Source organism: Chelonia mydas, chromosome 6 (genome assembly GCF_015237465.2).
Source record: "Chelonia mydas isolate rCheMyd1 chromosome 6, rCheMyd1.pri.v2, whole genome shotgun sequence".
Lineage (NCBI taxonomy): Eukaryota > Metazoa > Chordata > Testudines > Cheloniidae > Chelonia > Chelonia mydas.
Window position 1 is genome coordinate 69,454,003 of NC_051246.2, and position 14,708 is coordinate 69,468,710.

At 44.8% G+C, this 14,708-nt stretch overlaps 1 protein-coding gene across 2 annotated transcripts; it reads left to right on the forward strand.

The window, feature by feature from the left end:
• Positions 1 to 13,927, forward strand: LOC102935513 (acyl-coenzyme A thioesterase 5). Of its 2 annotated transcripts, XM_037900358.2 has the most exons (4): positions 1 to 730; positions 4,768 to 4,970; positions 5,420 to 5,705; positions 9,230 to 13,927. In XM_037900358.2, the coding sequence occupies exons 1-4, from the start codon at positions 175 to 177 to the stop codon at positions 9,292 to 9,294; spliced, it is 1,110 nt and encodes a 369-aa protein (XP_037756286.1). In that variant the 5' UTR covers positions 1 to 174; the 3' UTR covers positions 9,295 to 13,927. The 2 variants fall into 2 exon arrangements, with proteins under 2 accessions (XP_037756286.1, XP_027673958.1); XM_027818157.3 differs by lacking the exon at positions 9,230 to 13,927 and having other exon boundaries at positions 11 to 730; positions 5,420 to 7,187.
• Positions 13,928 to 14,708: the final 781 nt, after the last annotated feature.

Below are 14,708 nucleotides of genomic sequence, written 5' to 3' on the forward strand. Positions count from 1 at the left end.
AGAGCCTCTCTGGCGGGCCGGAGGCGGCGCTGTGTCTCTGCGATCGATTGAGGCTCCCTTGGCGGTCTCCGGGCCCGGCCGGGGCGCGGGCTGGTGTGTAGTTCCCGGCTCCGGGCCGCCCCGTGGCTGGGGGAGCGGAGAGGGGCGGCGAGCGGGGTTGCCCGTACCCCCGCCATGTGGCGCGTGGCCCGGGCCTGGACCGCCTGCTTGCGGCCTCCCCGGCAGTGCCGCCCCCCGGGGCCGCGCTTTGACAGCAGGGGGGCAGCGACCGTGGCGGTGGAGCCCGCGGCGGGGCTGGCGGACGAGCCGGTGGCGACCAAGGTGCTGGGGCTCGCCCCGGGGCAGCGGGTGACGCTGAGGGGACTCGTGGCGAACGAGCAGGGCTGCCTCTTCGACTCCTGCGCCCACTACCTGGCGGACAGTCTCGGGGAGCTGGACCTGTCCAGGGACACTGCCCAGGGAGGGGACTACACTGGGGTGGAGCCCATGGGGCTGTTCTGGAGCCTCTCCCCCGCCGGCATGGAGAGACCCTACCAGAGGCTCGTGCCGAAGCAGATTAAGACTCCCATGAAGGTGGAGGTATCAGTTCACCAAGGGCACAGTCAGCCTGGCAGCATCCCGGGGCAGGTCCTCGCCAAGACCAATGTGGAGAGATGGTTCACTGCCCCCGGGGTGCGAAGGATTAGGCTGAAAGAGGGCAGCGTGAGGGGCAGCCTGTTCCTACCCTCAGGTGAGTGAGGGAAGCTCTGCCTTTTGGGGGCTGACGCATTGAATCTCCGGTGGCTTCCCTTTTCCTACATGTAAGGTGTGATGGTGACAATCACTTGCCTCTGTAAAGGGCTTTGACAGAAGCCACTGACAGAAGGTGCCTATAAGTGCAAAGTGTTATGCACAGTACTGTCTCATCTGATTAGTGCATATAGGGGAGAATGAAAGCATATTTCTTCTGTCAATGGAAGTTTATAAGATTGGGCCCTTTCATTGTGTAAAAATAAATAGTCTAGAAATTGCCCTAAAGCCTTTATGGTTATTCCAAAAAGCTGCTTTAAATAATTGGAAGACACGATATAAGTGCAAATTATAATTTATTATCTGAACACAATCACACAGGATTTCTACTTGCACAAAACAAGACTGAAAAATAGTCCATGTCCTCCCACACATATTGCAGCAATAGTTTTTTTGTTTTTTTTAAAGTTCACAAGAATAAGATGAATGCTGAAAATGAAAAGGACTAACCCATGGTATATACTACTATAAATAATCCTGCTGTGTATCTTAGAGGTTTATTATAAGAGAGTGGTAAAAGCAAAAGATGACCATTTATTAATGCATAACAGAGCAAGAGAAAGGCAGTTGTTATAGATCAGCTCATCACTCCATCTGCATCTGGGATTCCCCATAACTCTGTAGTAAGGTAAAGTGTGGTGGAGTTTCCAAAATTTGTAGAAGGGTGACAATTAGTGAGAAGTCATATTTTCTTCTTAACAGGAGATAGTTATGGGCCCAATTCTTTTACCATGCTAAACAGGGGAAAATCCCCCATGGATTCCAGTGGGAGTAGGATTGTGCCCTATCGGACACTTTCTCTTCATTAAATGCATATAAATATGCAGGCCATCTGAAGAGATTATAGCAAATACATGCGTACCAACTCTCTCTCTCATATCTCAGAACCAAAACTACTCATGAGTTTTATACTATAAAGGAAGTATTTTGCTAGATTGAGGCCTAAATCATGATCTCTGGTTAATTTAGAGGGCGATCCAAGGTCCCTTGAAGTCAGCAGAAAGCCTCAGATTGATCTGAATGGACTTTGGAGGCCCTTAGTCAGCACTCTTGATTCACCATTATTGAAGCCAGGGTATTTTGCTAAGAGCTACATCCACTTTTCAGGCACGTACAGGGTTTCCACTGAACTTAGTGGTATCCACAAGTCTGCAACCTAGAACTAAATTTGTCTATTTAAACATTCCTGTTTTTTGATGCTACCATATGTAGCCTAGATAGTACCTTTGCTTGAATTACATAGTGGCGTCAGTCACAAGCAGTGGAAATGGTGTATCTTATTCATATACTCAGAACGTCAAGAGTTTCCAAAATTTATAATAAAAAACATATAATGCATCTAAAATGTTTGTTTTACTATATCCTTCATCTTCCCCCCCCCCCCACACACACACACTTACAATAGGAATATTCTGTTATATTTCACAAGACACACTTCATCTTTAACTTCTGTTTTTATTAAATTTGTCATTAGTACCATTGTGGAATAGGAAAAAATCTTGCATTTAACAGTTGTTCACAGAAGCAAAGTGTTTGCCAGCCCTCCTGAAAACTACATTCAAATGTACAGGTTTACTATTCTGATTCCTCATTTTCTGCACCCAGATGGAGCAAGGGAGTCAGATATTCATTTTATAAAAAGGTCTGCCTCTCCTGCAATTTGTCCTGCTGTTGTCAATGGTAGGGTGTAATTCCTTAAAGCCCCAATTTTGCCCATTGAAATAATTATGATTTTTTTGCCATTGAATTCAATTTGAGCAAGATCAGGACCTAAGATCCTTGGTTTTTTTCCCTGTATTTTCTGCAGTCTGTATGTGGGAAATTGGCGATTCTTTAACTGAAGAAGAGCTATGTTTCTTTGCTGCTATCAATAAAATTGGAGATAAATATATTTTGTTTTAAGTTGTGTTCCATTCAGTTTGGTACACAACCCAATCTAATGACACATATCAGGGCCAAAGCAGATTCCATCTGCAACCTGTGCTTTCTTTAAAGAAATCCATGGCCAAGATTTTCATTAACTGATGCCTGAATTTAAGCTCCTAATTCCATACTTAAGTACCTATATGGGGGCTTGGCTACACAGGCAAATTGACTGACATAATTCCCTGTGTGGGCACCGTTATGGAATAATAGTCACTTTATTCCAGAATAATTAGGGTGTATCCAAATCAATGTAATAATTTTGGAATCAAAACACTTTTATTCCGGAATAGAGAGTATCCACACAGGGAGCTATGCTGGAATAGCTATTCTGGTCCATTTCCTTAAGTGGCCTAACTTTCAAAAGAACTGAGCAGTCAGAAGCTCCCATTAAAGTTATAGTAAAATTGATGTTTGAGTCAGAGGGCTGCTTCGTGCTCAGTGTTTCAGAAAGTCAGGACGTTTATATAGGCCTCAGAAGCCTCAGTTTTGGCTCCCATTTATGAAAATCTTGGCCTGTAATTTTGGGCCAGAAGCTATGTAAATCTGCTGCATTCCTCTCATGCAGCCTACAGAAAAAAAATAATGTTCCTTTTGGTTAGACAGAAGCCACCTACAACTTACTCACAAAAAAAAAAAAAAAAGGTTTCTGTTAAGGCTTCTGTGATTACCCATGGCTTGCACTGTGAGAATCCCAGAGGAGTTGGACAGAATACATGACCTTAAAATGAATTAGACTTCCGTTAGAAGGCTAAATTTACTAGCAAGAGGCTACTATAAAACACAGGGGGGAGGTTCAGGGGGAAAACATCTGTAGAGCCTTAGCTGTTTATGGTTTCCTCAAGTAGTGCCATGGTGAAATTTACATAATACTTGTCTGTTTCACAGCTGCTCAAAGGGCTGTTAGTAGCAGCAATGAAACTGTTCAGTGATTTCCATTTCAATCTGCTGCTTTCATTAATAACTTTATTGCTGAGGAAAAATGAGGACTGTTAGAATCACAAAAGTTGGAAATGAAAGAGAGAACTAGCTGATCTAGTCCATCCCTTGCACTGCCTGATTTTTCCTTACAATATATTTTCAAAAACAACAAGGAGTCCTTGTGGCACCTTAGAGACTCACATCTTTTCATGTATTTATACCTGCTCCTGTATTTTCCACTCCATGCATCTGATGAAGTGGGTTCTAGCCCACGAAAGCTTATGGCCAACTAAATTTATTAGTCTCTAAGGTGCCACAAGGACTCCTCATTGTTTTTGCTGATATAGACTAACACGGCTACCACTCTGAAATATATTTTCAGTGCTTTGTCTAATTTTAAACGTTCCAAGCAATGGAGCTTCACTGTTCAGTAGTCTAACGAGTCTTGCTCAGAGCTTCCATTTCCAAAAATCCCTTAAGTGCCAAGAGGTCTGTTCTTCCATCAGTGCATTATGTGTAACTCTTATTAATGTTAAGGTGCATTCACATGAGAATAGACCTTTCCCTCTCCCAATTGCAGATCATTGCAGCTACCTGGATTTGAATGGATCAACCATACCATCTGATGGTCAGTCAGAAAAATAACAAGATTGCTTGTGCTTCTCACAGACCCAGGGGACAGTATTCTCAAACCCTAGGTCAAAGTCCAAACTCATCAGGTATCCACTCTCTGCCATACTGGCAACATGCCACTGTGCAGTACTTGTGACCCAGATCCACAAAGGCATTCAGACTCCTAACTTCCATTGATTGCCTTTTACTTTTGAGGATCTGGGCCAAAATGAGACTGGCTGCAACAACACATTGGTTTAACGTATGATCTGCTTCTTCAGGATGAGAAGGCAAAGCCTTTGGAAAGCATATTGGGTGCAGTTAAAAAGTATGTTTACTTGTTTGAGCAGGTGTTCCATATAGCTGTAATGGGAAATATTACTAGTACTGATAATATCTTGCCAGTGAAAAGGTAATAAGTTTTCTAGTAATCATGCCTACTGTATGTTGCAGTTCATTCTTTACTATATTACCTCTAATATCTTGGCCTGATAACGATATTATTTTTTCTCATTTTTGTAGGGGACGGCCCCTTTCCAGGAGTGATCGACATGTTTGGTGATGAAGGTGGATTGATGGAGTTCAGATCCAGTCTCCTAGCCACCCGTGGCTTTGCTGCTCTTTCTCTGCCCTATTTTGACTTTGAGGATCTGCCCACGGTCATGAAGGATTTGCACCTCGAATACTTTGAGGAGGCAGCTAGATTTCTACAGCGTCACCCAAAAGTGAGTGTAATGAGATAAATTCATGCAGACACATTCCTTTGGATGTGGGGATTGGAGAGAAGATTCATCAACAGTTCTGTATTGGTGGCAATGTGTGTGTGGGGGGGTGGCGGGGGAAACAATAGTACATTAGTTTCCTTGGTACTCTAGGAAATAGCAGTTTCTGCTAGCCAGGTCTGAATGGTTGTATTATAGAGTGCAAGAGTTCACAATATTTTACATGAGTTGGCACCTTTTGTGTTCTCTGAAAAATCGGACAAACAAGGGAAACAGAATTATGATCCTGGTCTGCATTAAGAGTTTCCATTTGTAATTTTCCAACAGGAAAATAATTTTGTACAATGTTCCTAGAAGAATCCACTCCAAATATATATGATGTCAATGTCTCATTAACGCATGTGCTTTTCTTTGCCTCCACTCCCTTTCTCCCTCTCTTTGTTCATCTGCAGGTGAAAGGGCCAGGGATTGGAGTGATTGGGACAGGGAAAGGGGCAGAATTGGCATTTTCCATGATTACTTTCCTGCCACAGGTGGTAGCTGCTGTCTGTATCTCTGGCTGTAGCTCCAATACGATCACTGCTCTTCACTATGGTGAGCTAACTCTGCCTGGGCTGCACTTTGACACGAGCAAGATCAGCATTTCTGAGACTGGTGTGTTTGATATTTTTGATGCTCTGGATGACCCAATGGATCCAGCTAATTCCCACTGCCTCATCCCCATAGAAGAAGCAGAAGGTAATTTTCTCTTGGTGGTAGGAGAAGATGATCGCAATTGGAAGAGCTCTTTATTCGCCAAAATGGCAATTGAACGCTTGCGCCAACATGGGAAGGACAACTTTAAACTCTTGAGTTATCCAGGAGCAGGCCACCGAATCGATCCACCCTTTTTGCCATTTTGCTCAGTAGCCCTGGACCGTGTCCTAGGGTTGCCCGTTCTGGGTGGTGGGGAGAGAAGAGCACATGCCCATGCACAGGAACACTCCTGGGGGAAGATCCAGGAGTTTCTGCGGTTTCATTTGAGATGAACACCTCACTACCTGAAAGCTGCCACTAAATTGCAGGGAGCTGAGAGATGAACCACCCAAGGGAGTAGAGGACTGGAGGGACTGACTTAGAAAGATGGAAAAGTTAAATATGCATTTCTTAATCAAATGACAACTCAGTGGCAGGTGTAAACACTGAGGAGGGTGAGGATTTGTTAACGGTGGTGGAAGGGGCTTTAGGTAGGAGTATTGGGGAGAAATGGAACAATGGAAAACTTCAGGGTTCATGTTAGTAAAGGTTTCCTGATGCCAAGATCACTTTAGACTGGGAAATAATCACCCAAGGAAGGTGGTAGAAGTCCCCTCGCTTACAGCATGGGAAGGAGCCCAGCAACCTGGCCAGGCCTGCAGAGAATGGCAGTTGAGGAGACTGGCCTGCACCTAGTGGAATGATGGCAGCCCAAGATGATAAGATTTTGAAACAGCTATGCCCTGTGAGCTGGACATGTTTGGCTCACTCTTTGGGACTTGAATCCAGCTAGTTCAGCCCAGATGTCTTCCACTAGTGTCCACCCCCACCTCACAGAGCATTCTATTTTAAAGCTGTGACTGTTTGCTGTGCCTGCTTTGGAAATCTTTTCTATTTGAACTTTATCTGGGATGCATACATGTGTCTGACATCTTGATGTTGGTTATCAGCTTTCAGCAAGCACAGCCAATGGTTCCTTACACTGCCAATCAGTTGCAGAGAAGAAAGATCAAGTGTTTTCAATGCCTGCTAATGAGAGGGGTAGTGCCAGCAGTGATTTACTAGTGGGGTATTCAAGAGGGACTCATTTCTATCTGTGGTGTCACAGGCTGGCAGCTAATACTTGGTTAGTGTATATTACAGTTCCACTGGATAGCTTGGTTAAATGCAGTTTTGTTATATGCATTGATATATTTCCTTCTTTCTTCCTGCAGTTAAGTCTAATTGCCTGTTTTTAAAGTAGTAATGATAGTTAAATGAAGGTTGTGAGGAACTGAGTTTTTGGAATTGCCTAGTAATGGCTAGTGACCATTAGTAGCCATTGGATACTGAATGGCTTATACTGATAGCCACTATTGAGGGAGCAGAGGAGCAGATGGGTGATTTGAAAGGAAGGAGGGAGCCTGGCCAACAGGAGGCAGTAGAGTCATACATTAAATGGCTGTCGTAAACAGCGACCAGCTTAAGTATCAGACAATCAAAAACGAAAAAAATTCTGGGATAATTCTCCCATAGGTGCCCAGGAATGAGGGAGCAACTGTGCCCACAGTTGCCAGGGGATTGTTTCCATTCTGATTAATTGTAGGCTAGTGCCTCCCCTCTTGCCTGCTTAGGAGGCCTGCTCCCTCCCATCATCTTGAGGGAAAGGAATCACAATTTCTTCTTTAATATTTCAGACCTCAGCTAGTCCTCTGAAACAGCGATAGTGCTGGAAGCCTGGTTCCCAAGTGCCACTGTGAGCACAATTCCCTTTCCAGGGTCCCTGTTGTCAGAGCATCTTAAAAGAGCTGCCCAGGAGGAAATGGAGCTTTGGCTTGTGACCTTGACTTTTATTTAGTGTTTTGGAAACTCCTGGTCAACATGCTGGTGCTTGATGCTCATTAACTTCATGTCATCAAACGTGCTCCGGGCACATCGTCAGTGCCAGTCTCATTCATGCTCAGTCCACAGACATCATCCAACCATATTCCACAACAGACAACTTCACTTGGGTTCACTTCCCCCATATCACCTACACAACTGGCATGTCACTCTCTCCCAAGTTGGTTATGGTTGAATGGGTCCTGGAGGGGGCTCTGGTGCCTAAACCTTCCCTGAAAATAGATAACAGTAATACAGGCCTGCAGCTAGCTCTGATAAGCACAGTAGTGCTTCCTGCACCTATGTTACTTCCTCTTCACCAAAGCTACTCCAGGTTGTGACCAGAGAAGGAGAGGCTGGCCATTAGTTTCCCCGTCTGCACTTTCTAACCCTCCTTCTCGCATGTACCTCCACCAATTTGAGCCAGATGCCTGAGTGCCTTAGGTTGGGCAGTGCTTCCTGCCAACCTGGTTTTTTGCCCTCTCAGCATTGCCTACTGAATCTCCATTGTGTTGTCTTACCTCTGCAGATCCACTACTGCAAGTTCCTGGGACAGGTTTCTAAAATCCAGTGCAATTCTAGTCAAACTGGGCCAGTTAGAGGTACAAGTCCAATCAAACTTCTGGATTCATGTATAAATAGATTCTGAATGTAGATTTAGATTTCTCTAATTTTAAATATCACATTTTTCATTAATTATTCAAAAGGCAATGTCAACAGTTGTAAAACAAAAACCAAAACCAGGTGGTTTAAAATGCCCTCACTTTATTCATAAAGCAAAATCCTTTAACATTTCATTTTAAAAACAGTAAATGGGCAGATATATTGTGTAGAAAATTGGCTGCTGCTTTGTTTTTTTAAAATGGTTCAGATTTTTCAAAAGGGAGAAAGAAAAAACCTTAAAGCACTTAATACTGCAATCTGATTGTGTAAATACATCTCACACTCAGAAGATACTAATGACCAAAGAAAACACACACACAATGATCTGTAGCAAATTGGTTGTTAATTAATATTTAATTATATAAACAACAACTCAAATTCTAAAATGCATCTTATTTACACTGCTGATGGAATACCATTATAAACATGCAGTATGCCTTAAAACAGAGTGCCTGGTTGTGGACATATTTAAGGTCTTATTTTTAGGCCGAGTCTACATTCTTTACTCAGAAAAAACTCTCGAAGAATTTCAGTGGAAGTAGTGTCTGAGTAATGAATGCATGATCAGGGATTTTGGGATCCCCAGATCAAGGTAAAATTAGTACTGGTGTTGCAGAATTGTTTCAGAAATTCGTTCTGTGCAAGAGTGGCTATGGTTCAACCTTTGCACTAGGCTGATAATGCCATAAGTATAACTTCAGCAGAGCTGAAGCAGGAGTGGCCAAATTCCTATTGACTTCAAAAGGGAGCAAGATCAATCCCAAGGTGTCATATCAGCTCAGCTGATGGTTATGCAGTCCATGACAAATAAATGACATTGTTCCAAAAAGGAAGTTTGTTCAGCAAATTAATAGCAATATGTGTGTTTGCAAGTGGGATGATGGAGCTAGTTTGTGTGAACTGACTTCATTTGCAATATTTTATCTTTTTGCCTGTTTTCATGAATAGCTTACAATAAATTTCTAAAATGTGTTGCTAATTTTTTTTTTCCTTTTAAAACACAGGTTTGTGGGGAGGAGGCAGTGAAGGTACTCTGCTCATGATCCTATACCAAATAGGTTTCTGCTAAAAAGGTCAGCAGTGAAATAGTTAAATGACGACATTAATTTTGCCCCCACAAGGCTTCAGAGATGAATGATGCAGTTCATACTTCTTGGAGTTTTTGCATTTCTCTTGTCAGTCTCCAGACCAAGATAACACTACCTCAGTTACAGTTCTGTTCCCTTTTGCGAGATTTTCCACTTTCCAGTTCCTTCCAAACTTACACAAATCCATCTTGCTTTCTGCCTCAGAAGATTCTATGGGATCCAAGCAAAGGTCCCTAGTTTCTGTACTACTTCATCTGTGTTACAATGGCTGATTTTTATGAAGATGAGCTTTACTCTTGCCAGTGTAAGATATCCCTTTACTGTTAGATGTCTGTAAAGTGCTTTAAACATGAAATGCGCTGTAAGTATAACCACTACAGAGAAAGCGTAACTTGCATGACAATAGGATACTCTAACTATTTACTTTGAAGTGATGACACGCAGAGGGAATGTCACCAGACCATCAAATTCTGCTGCAGCAAAAGAGCTGAAGTAGAGCCTTGCATGTCTCCCCCACTAAAGAAACCAAAAGTCAACCAAATGAGTCAGTCTGTCACGGGCAGCACATGTATTATGGGACAGACAACCTTGTTCTCTCCTTTCCACCCGCTTTAAGACATAGCGCGTGAAACTGCTGCCAACTCAATGGCCGTACCTGCTAGCATGCCATCTTGGCCACTAGATGCGGTAGCGATGTCAGCCAAGCTGGGTGGGGGTCGCTGGCCTGTCCCCCAGAGCAGCTGCAAGTGTCAGACTGAAGGGGGCCCAGCAAAGTGCACAGGGCCTGTCAGGATGGGCAGATAGCAGCCCTCTGACACCCACTGCACGCTCACCACGGACCACAGCAGAGAACTGGAAAGACAATACCCGGTATCCCACAATGCACTGACCATGTCTGGTAAGCATTGCCAAGTCTCACAAGAAAAAAAAAAAGTGGCACTACATTTCAAAACAAGACCAACCCATTTCAGAGGGAGTGTTTTTATACAAATGCCATGATTTTTTTTTTTTAGTAATAATGTAAGAACACACAAATGTATGTAACCCTTCTGCCAGGTGGAGTCGGCAGCAACCAGGGCCAGGTTCAGTATCTAGGGGTTTTTCCTTTAACAATACAACACAAAAGTGGCTCAAGCCCTTACCTAGTACCTGGGACAATTACAGGCTGCTGCTCCTGATGCAGTGTTACCTTGGTTTGGAGAAAGAGAAGAGAGATGCAAAAGTTTAAACAAAGTAAAGTAACTGGAGAAGTAGCAAAAAGAAAATGCGCTAAACTCTCCCTTACATTAATATGAACTGTAATCAGTTAAAATAGTAGGCAAACAATTTTCAGAAAAAGATTTTTTTTAAGTTCATAATGCCCCTTTAAATGTGTTTGTTAAAAAATAAAACAAAAAACTCTTCTTTTGGGAATACTAACAGTAAGTGAGTATGAATGCGAATCTTGTGTTATCTTAACAGGGAGATTTGTGAAGGGGGGTGAGGGGTGAGTGTATGACTAAGCAGTTGTCTGTGTTTAACCAGCTATGCTATGGCAAGGAAGAGAGTATCTCTAACTTTGAGATTGTGGGAAATAGCTGTTTGTCTGTGCAGAAAAGCAGTTTTTATATAGAAGGAATTTCTGAATGTCCATCTAATATCTCAGAAGTGAATGTGGAATTAGATGAAGCACAGGAAGAACTCATTGCTCAGGAAAATGTTTCTTTAGAGCAGATTAAAGTTAATAGTCAGGTTAAAGCCCTAATTGAGGAAGGGAAGGGCAGATTTTTTGTGGGTGATGGATTGCTGACAAGTAAAGTTTGTGCAAGTAAGCCAGAACAAAATAGAAGCAATTCACTTAAAGTAGCTCAGTATGATGAGCCACTGTTTGTGGTAAACAGCTGTTTACCTGTTGAGGGAGAAACTGTATCCAATTGTTTGTCTGTTGGGAGTGGCAACTTGCCTGTTAAGGAACCCTTCCCACTCTCGCAGTATTTGTCTGTAGTCGGCCAGGGGTGCTGTGATAAGGAAGAAAAAGGCAAAGAAAATTTAGGTGAGTCTAGGCAGCCTTGTGAGCCAATGGCTTTGGGCATGGCTACACTTCGATGTAGAGCGCTTTGAGTTAAACCAGCCTTCATAGAGCGCAGTAGGGAAAGTGCTGCAATCTCTCCACACTGACAGCCACATTAGCAGCTCTTGCAGTGGCCACAGAGAGCAGTGTATTGTGGTAGCTATCCCAGCATGCAAGTGGCTGCAACGTGCTTTTCAAATGGGGGTGGTGTGAGACAGGGAGTGTGTTGTGTGTATGTCCGGGGAGAGAGAGTGGGTTTTTTTTTTTTTTTTTTTGGGGGGGGGGGGGGGGGGCTGAGAGCATGTCAGCATGCTGTCTTCTAAGTTCAGACAGCAGCAGGACCCCCCCTCCCCCAGCATTCTACAGTAATGGTTGCTTTGTCTCAGAGCAGATAAGCATGCCGGCTGTCAGAAACAGAGCTTTCAAAGGGCATATCCGCATTCCTCCAGCGAGTTCAAAACGATGGGAAGAGTGGCCACTTGACTTAAGGGGATTATGGGATGTTTCCAGAGGCTGATCAGAGCACAGTAATGCAACACCTCGTTCACACCGATGCCCAGGTTTTTCAGCCAAGGCGCAACAAGCGTTAATCTTCTCACCGAGGTGGAGTACCAGAAGTGCTCTAGCCATCGAGTCAGAGCACTCTCACTATGCATCCACACTGGCAAGGCATGTAGTTAGGGCATCCGGGACTGCTTTAATGTGCTCTAACTCGCAAGTGTAGCTTGAGTCTAATCAGCAGTTTGGGAAGGCAAGGTTAGTGAAACATGAGTATCTCTATGCCTTACCTGTTACCATTGTGAAGAGTTGTGACTATTAAGGAAATGTTCTCGTGTCTGTTAGTGGTAATGACTCGCCTATGGAGGGAGCTACCCCAATCTCCAAGCAGTTATCTGTGAACTGCCAAGTGTGCTGGGACAAGGGAAAGGAAATCCAAAATTGTTTGTCTGTTGAGAATAGCAGCATGTTTGTCTCCATCCAGTCTTTTGTCTGTGGAGTAGACAGAAAGTGCCTCTCAGCTTATGTTGGTTGTGGAGTTGTCAATTGTTCCAGAGCTGGTTCTGGACTTAAATGTCTACTTCCCTCCTGGGTTTCAGTTGCCTGTGGTCCCAGAATTGGTTCTGGACATAACTGAAGCACAGAAAGATCCTGAACAGCAACAGATTCTTTTAGAGAGGGAAGATTTGGTAGCTAGTTTTGCAGAGCAGAGCAGTCTTATTTTTGAACCCTCAAGAATACAGGGCGGAGAAGCCAGAATCTCATCTCTAGATCCTTTGTGTATGTCCTGTAGTACCCTAGTGGGCTCAGGCACAGCTGTTCCTGTGTGGAACCAAGAGTTGAAAGTGGGGAATAAGCAGAATTCTGATTCTGACTTGTTGGTAGGAATTGAATTGATTATGTTCCTGTAAAACAGAGTCCAGTCCCTAAGCTCGTGGTGGATCCAAAAGCAAGCATATGGGGGGGGGGGGTGAGGAAGGGAAATTACATCTGCGTTGTGCCACACCAGTCCTCTCGGGAACAAATAAAAAAGAATCACAATCCTGGGGGTGGGAAAGGGACTGGGAGAGGGTGCTACTCAATGTCATCATGGGGGAAGGAGAGATGTAGGCTGCTCCCAGCCTCCCCACTCCTTGATGCTATCCTGGTATTGGGCATGGGGCAATTGATCCCCCCCACACACAGCAGGACTATGGTGAAACAGCACTGGGTGGGTAGAGAACAGCCCCTCCCCCACAGTGGAGCAAGGAGCCTAGTGCCATGTGTGTGTCAAGGCAGACACCCCCTGCCAGAACCCCAGACGGGGGGGGGAGGGGGGAGCATAGGGGACCCCCCCCATCATGCCAGGGGACAGCAGACCCATGGAGGAGAGGCGCAGGAGACTAAGACAAGGAGTTGATGCTAATGAAAAACCCTGTGAAAATGTGTAACATGCCTGATTTTTGAAGAAAAAAATTGTACATGTTAGGAATGGTGACAAGACAATCCCACAAGCATGTTGGTTTTCAGCTTATACTTGTAAACAATCTGGAAGCTTGGCACAGCAGCAAAAAGCATAACAGGCCTACACTGCTGTGTGGAAGGGGAAACTGAGGCACATCACCTCATGGCATTGGTGTCTAAATACCAAGACACCTACACTTTAACAGATATTGCTATCCGCATTCTATTAGCAATGCTACACCCCAACATATTTTCAGGCACCTGGGGATCAGGAACCCAGAACTTTGCAAGTACCCCTATGTACAGCATTACAGTGTTTAATAACATTGGATGGGGGTATGACCACAGCTGAACCAGAACTGGCAGTAAGTTCAGGAGGAGGGTGTGATGTTGCACTTCAGATGCTTTATGGAAATATGCTTATGAATGACATAACTGGAATATGCTTTACGCTAAATACCCCTTGCATGGTGTCATTAGAAAGCCTGTAATCTACTAAGTGTGTTCATCCTATTTGTTTGCATGTATTATTTCTATATCTGTAGTTAAGAGAATAAGATATAAACTTATATCACTGATGTAAACATATTATGTGGAGGCCATTAAAGATGCTCCAGAAACAATCAGTTGTAAATGGCCTTAGTTACTTGAAAACTTTCCTGTGTATGTGTGGGCCAGGCCATGGGGAATGGAGACTAGGAGTCTTGCAGTGACATGTGACCATGTCACCTGATAATGAAATCCAACTTAAACCTGTCTCTTTTCCACTTAGAAGGAAGGGTGGGGACAAGCACAGACAAAAGATTCCCACCTTGTGCCAAAGCTATAAAAGGAGGTGGAGCAGGACAAAGGGGGCTGCCAGTCATGAGAAGACCCCTGTTTACCACCCGAGATGTCTGCTGGAACTAACATAGACTGTACCAGGGGAAAGGATTGGGCCCAGACTAGGAAAGAGTCCCACAAAGTGTCCCACAATGCCCTTCCTGGTCAGCGTAGCAGGGCAGGATCCGCTCAAAGCCCTACCCCCTCCCCCGGCCCCCAGCAGCGCAGGCATGCAGCCCCAAACCAGCGCCCAGCCGTGCCGCCCCGCCTGCTGCAACAGAGCAGTTCCCCTCCCCTCACAAATCCTAAACCAGACAGCAATCGACCAACAAACACAACCGTGCTGCCCCACACCCACAACCCCCCCCCCCCAGCCGTGCCTCCGCTCCCCGTACAGCCCCAGGGTGGGGCGGCTGTCACGCGGCCCTCCACGACCCCCCACAGTCCCTCCTGCAGCCCCCCCCACCCAGCTGTGCCGCTCCACACAACCCCCCTCCCCACGCCATCTTGTCCCCCCGCGCGGCGCCCAGCTATGCCGCTGCTCCTCATAGCCCCCATCCGTGCCATCGCCCCCTCCGCCAC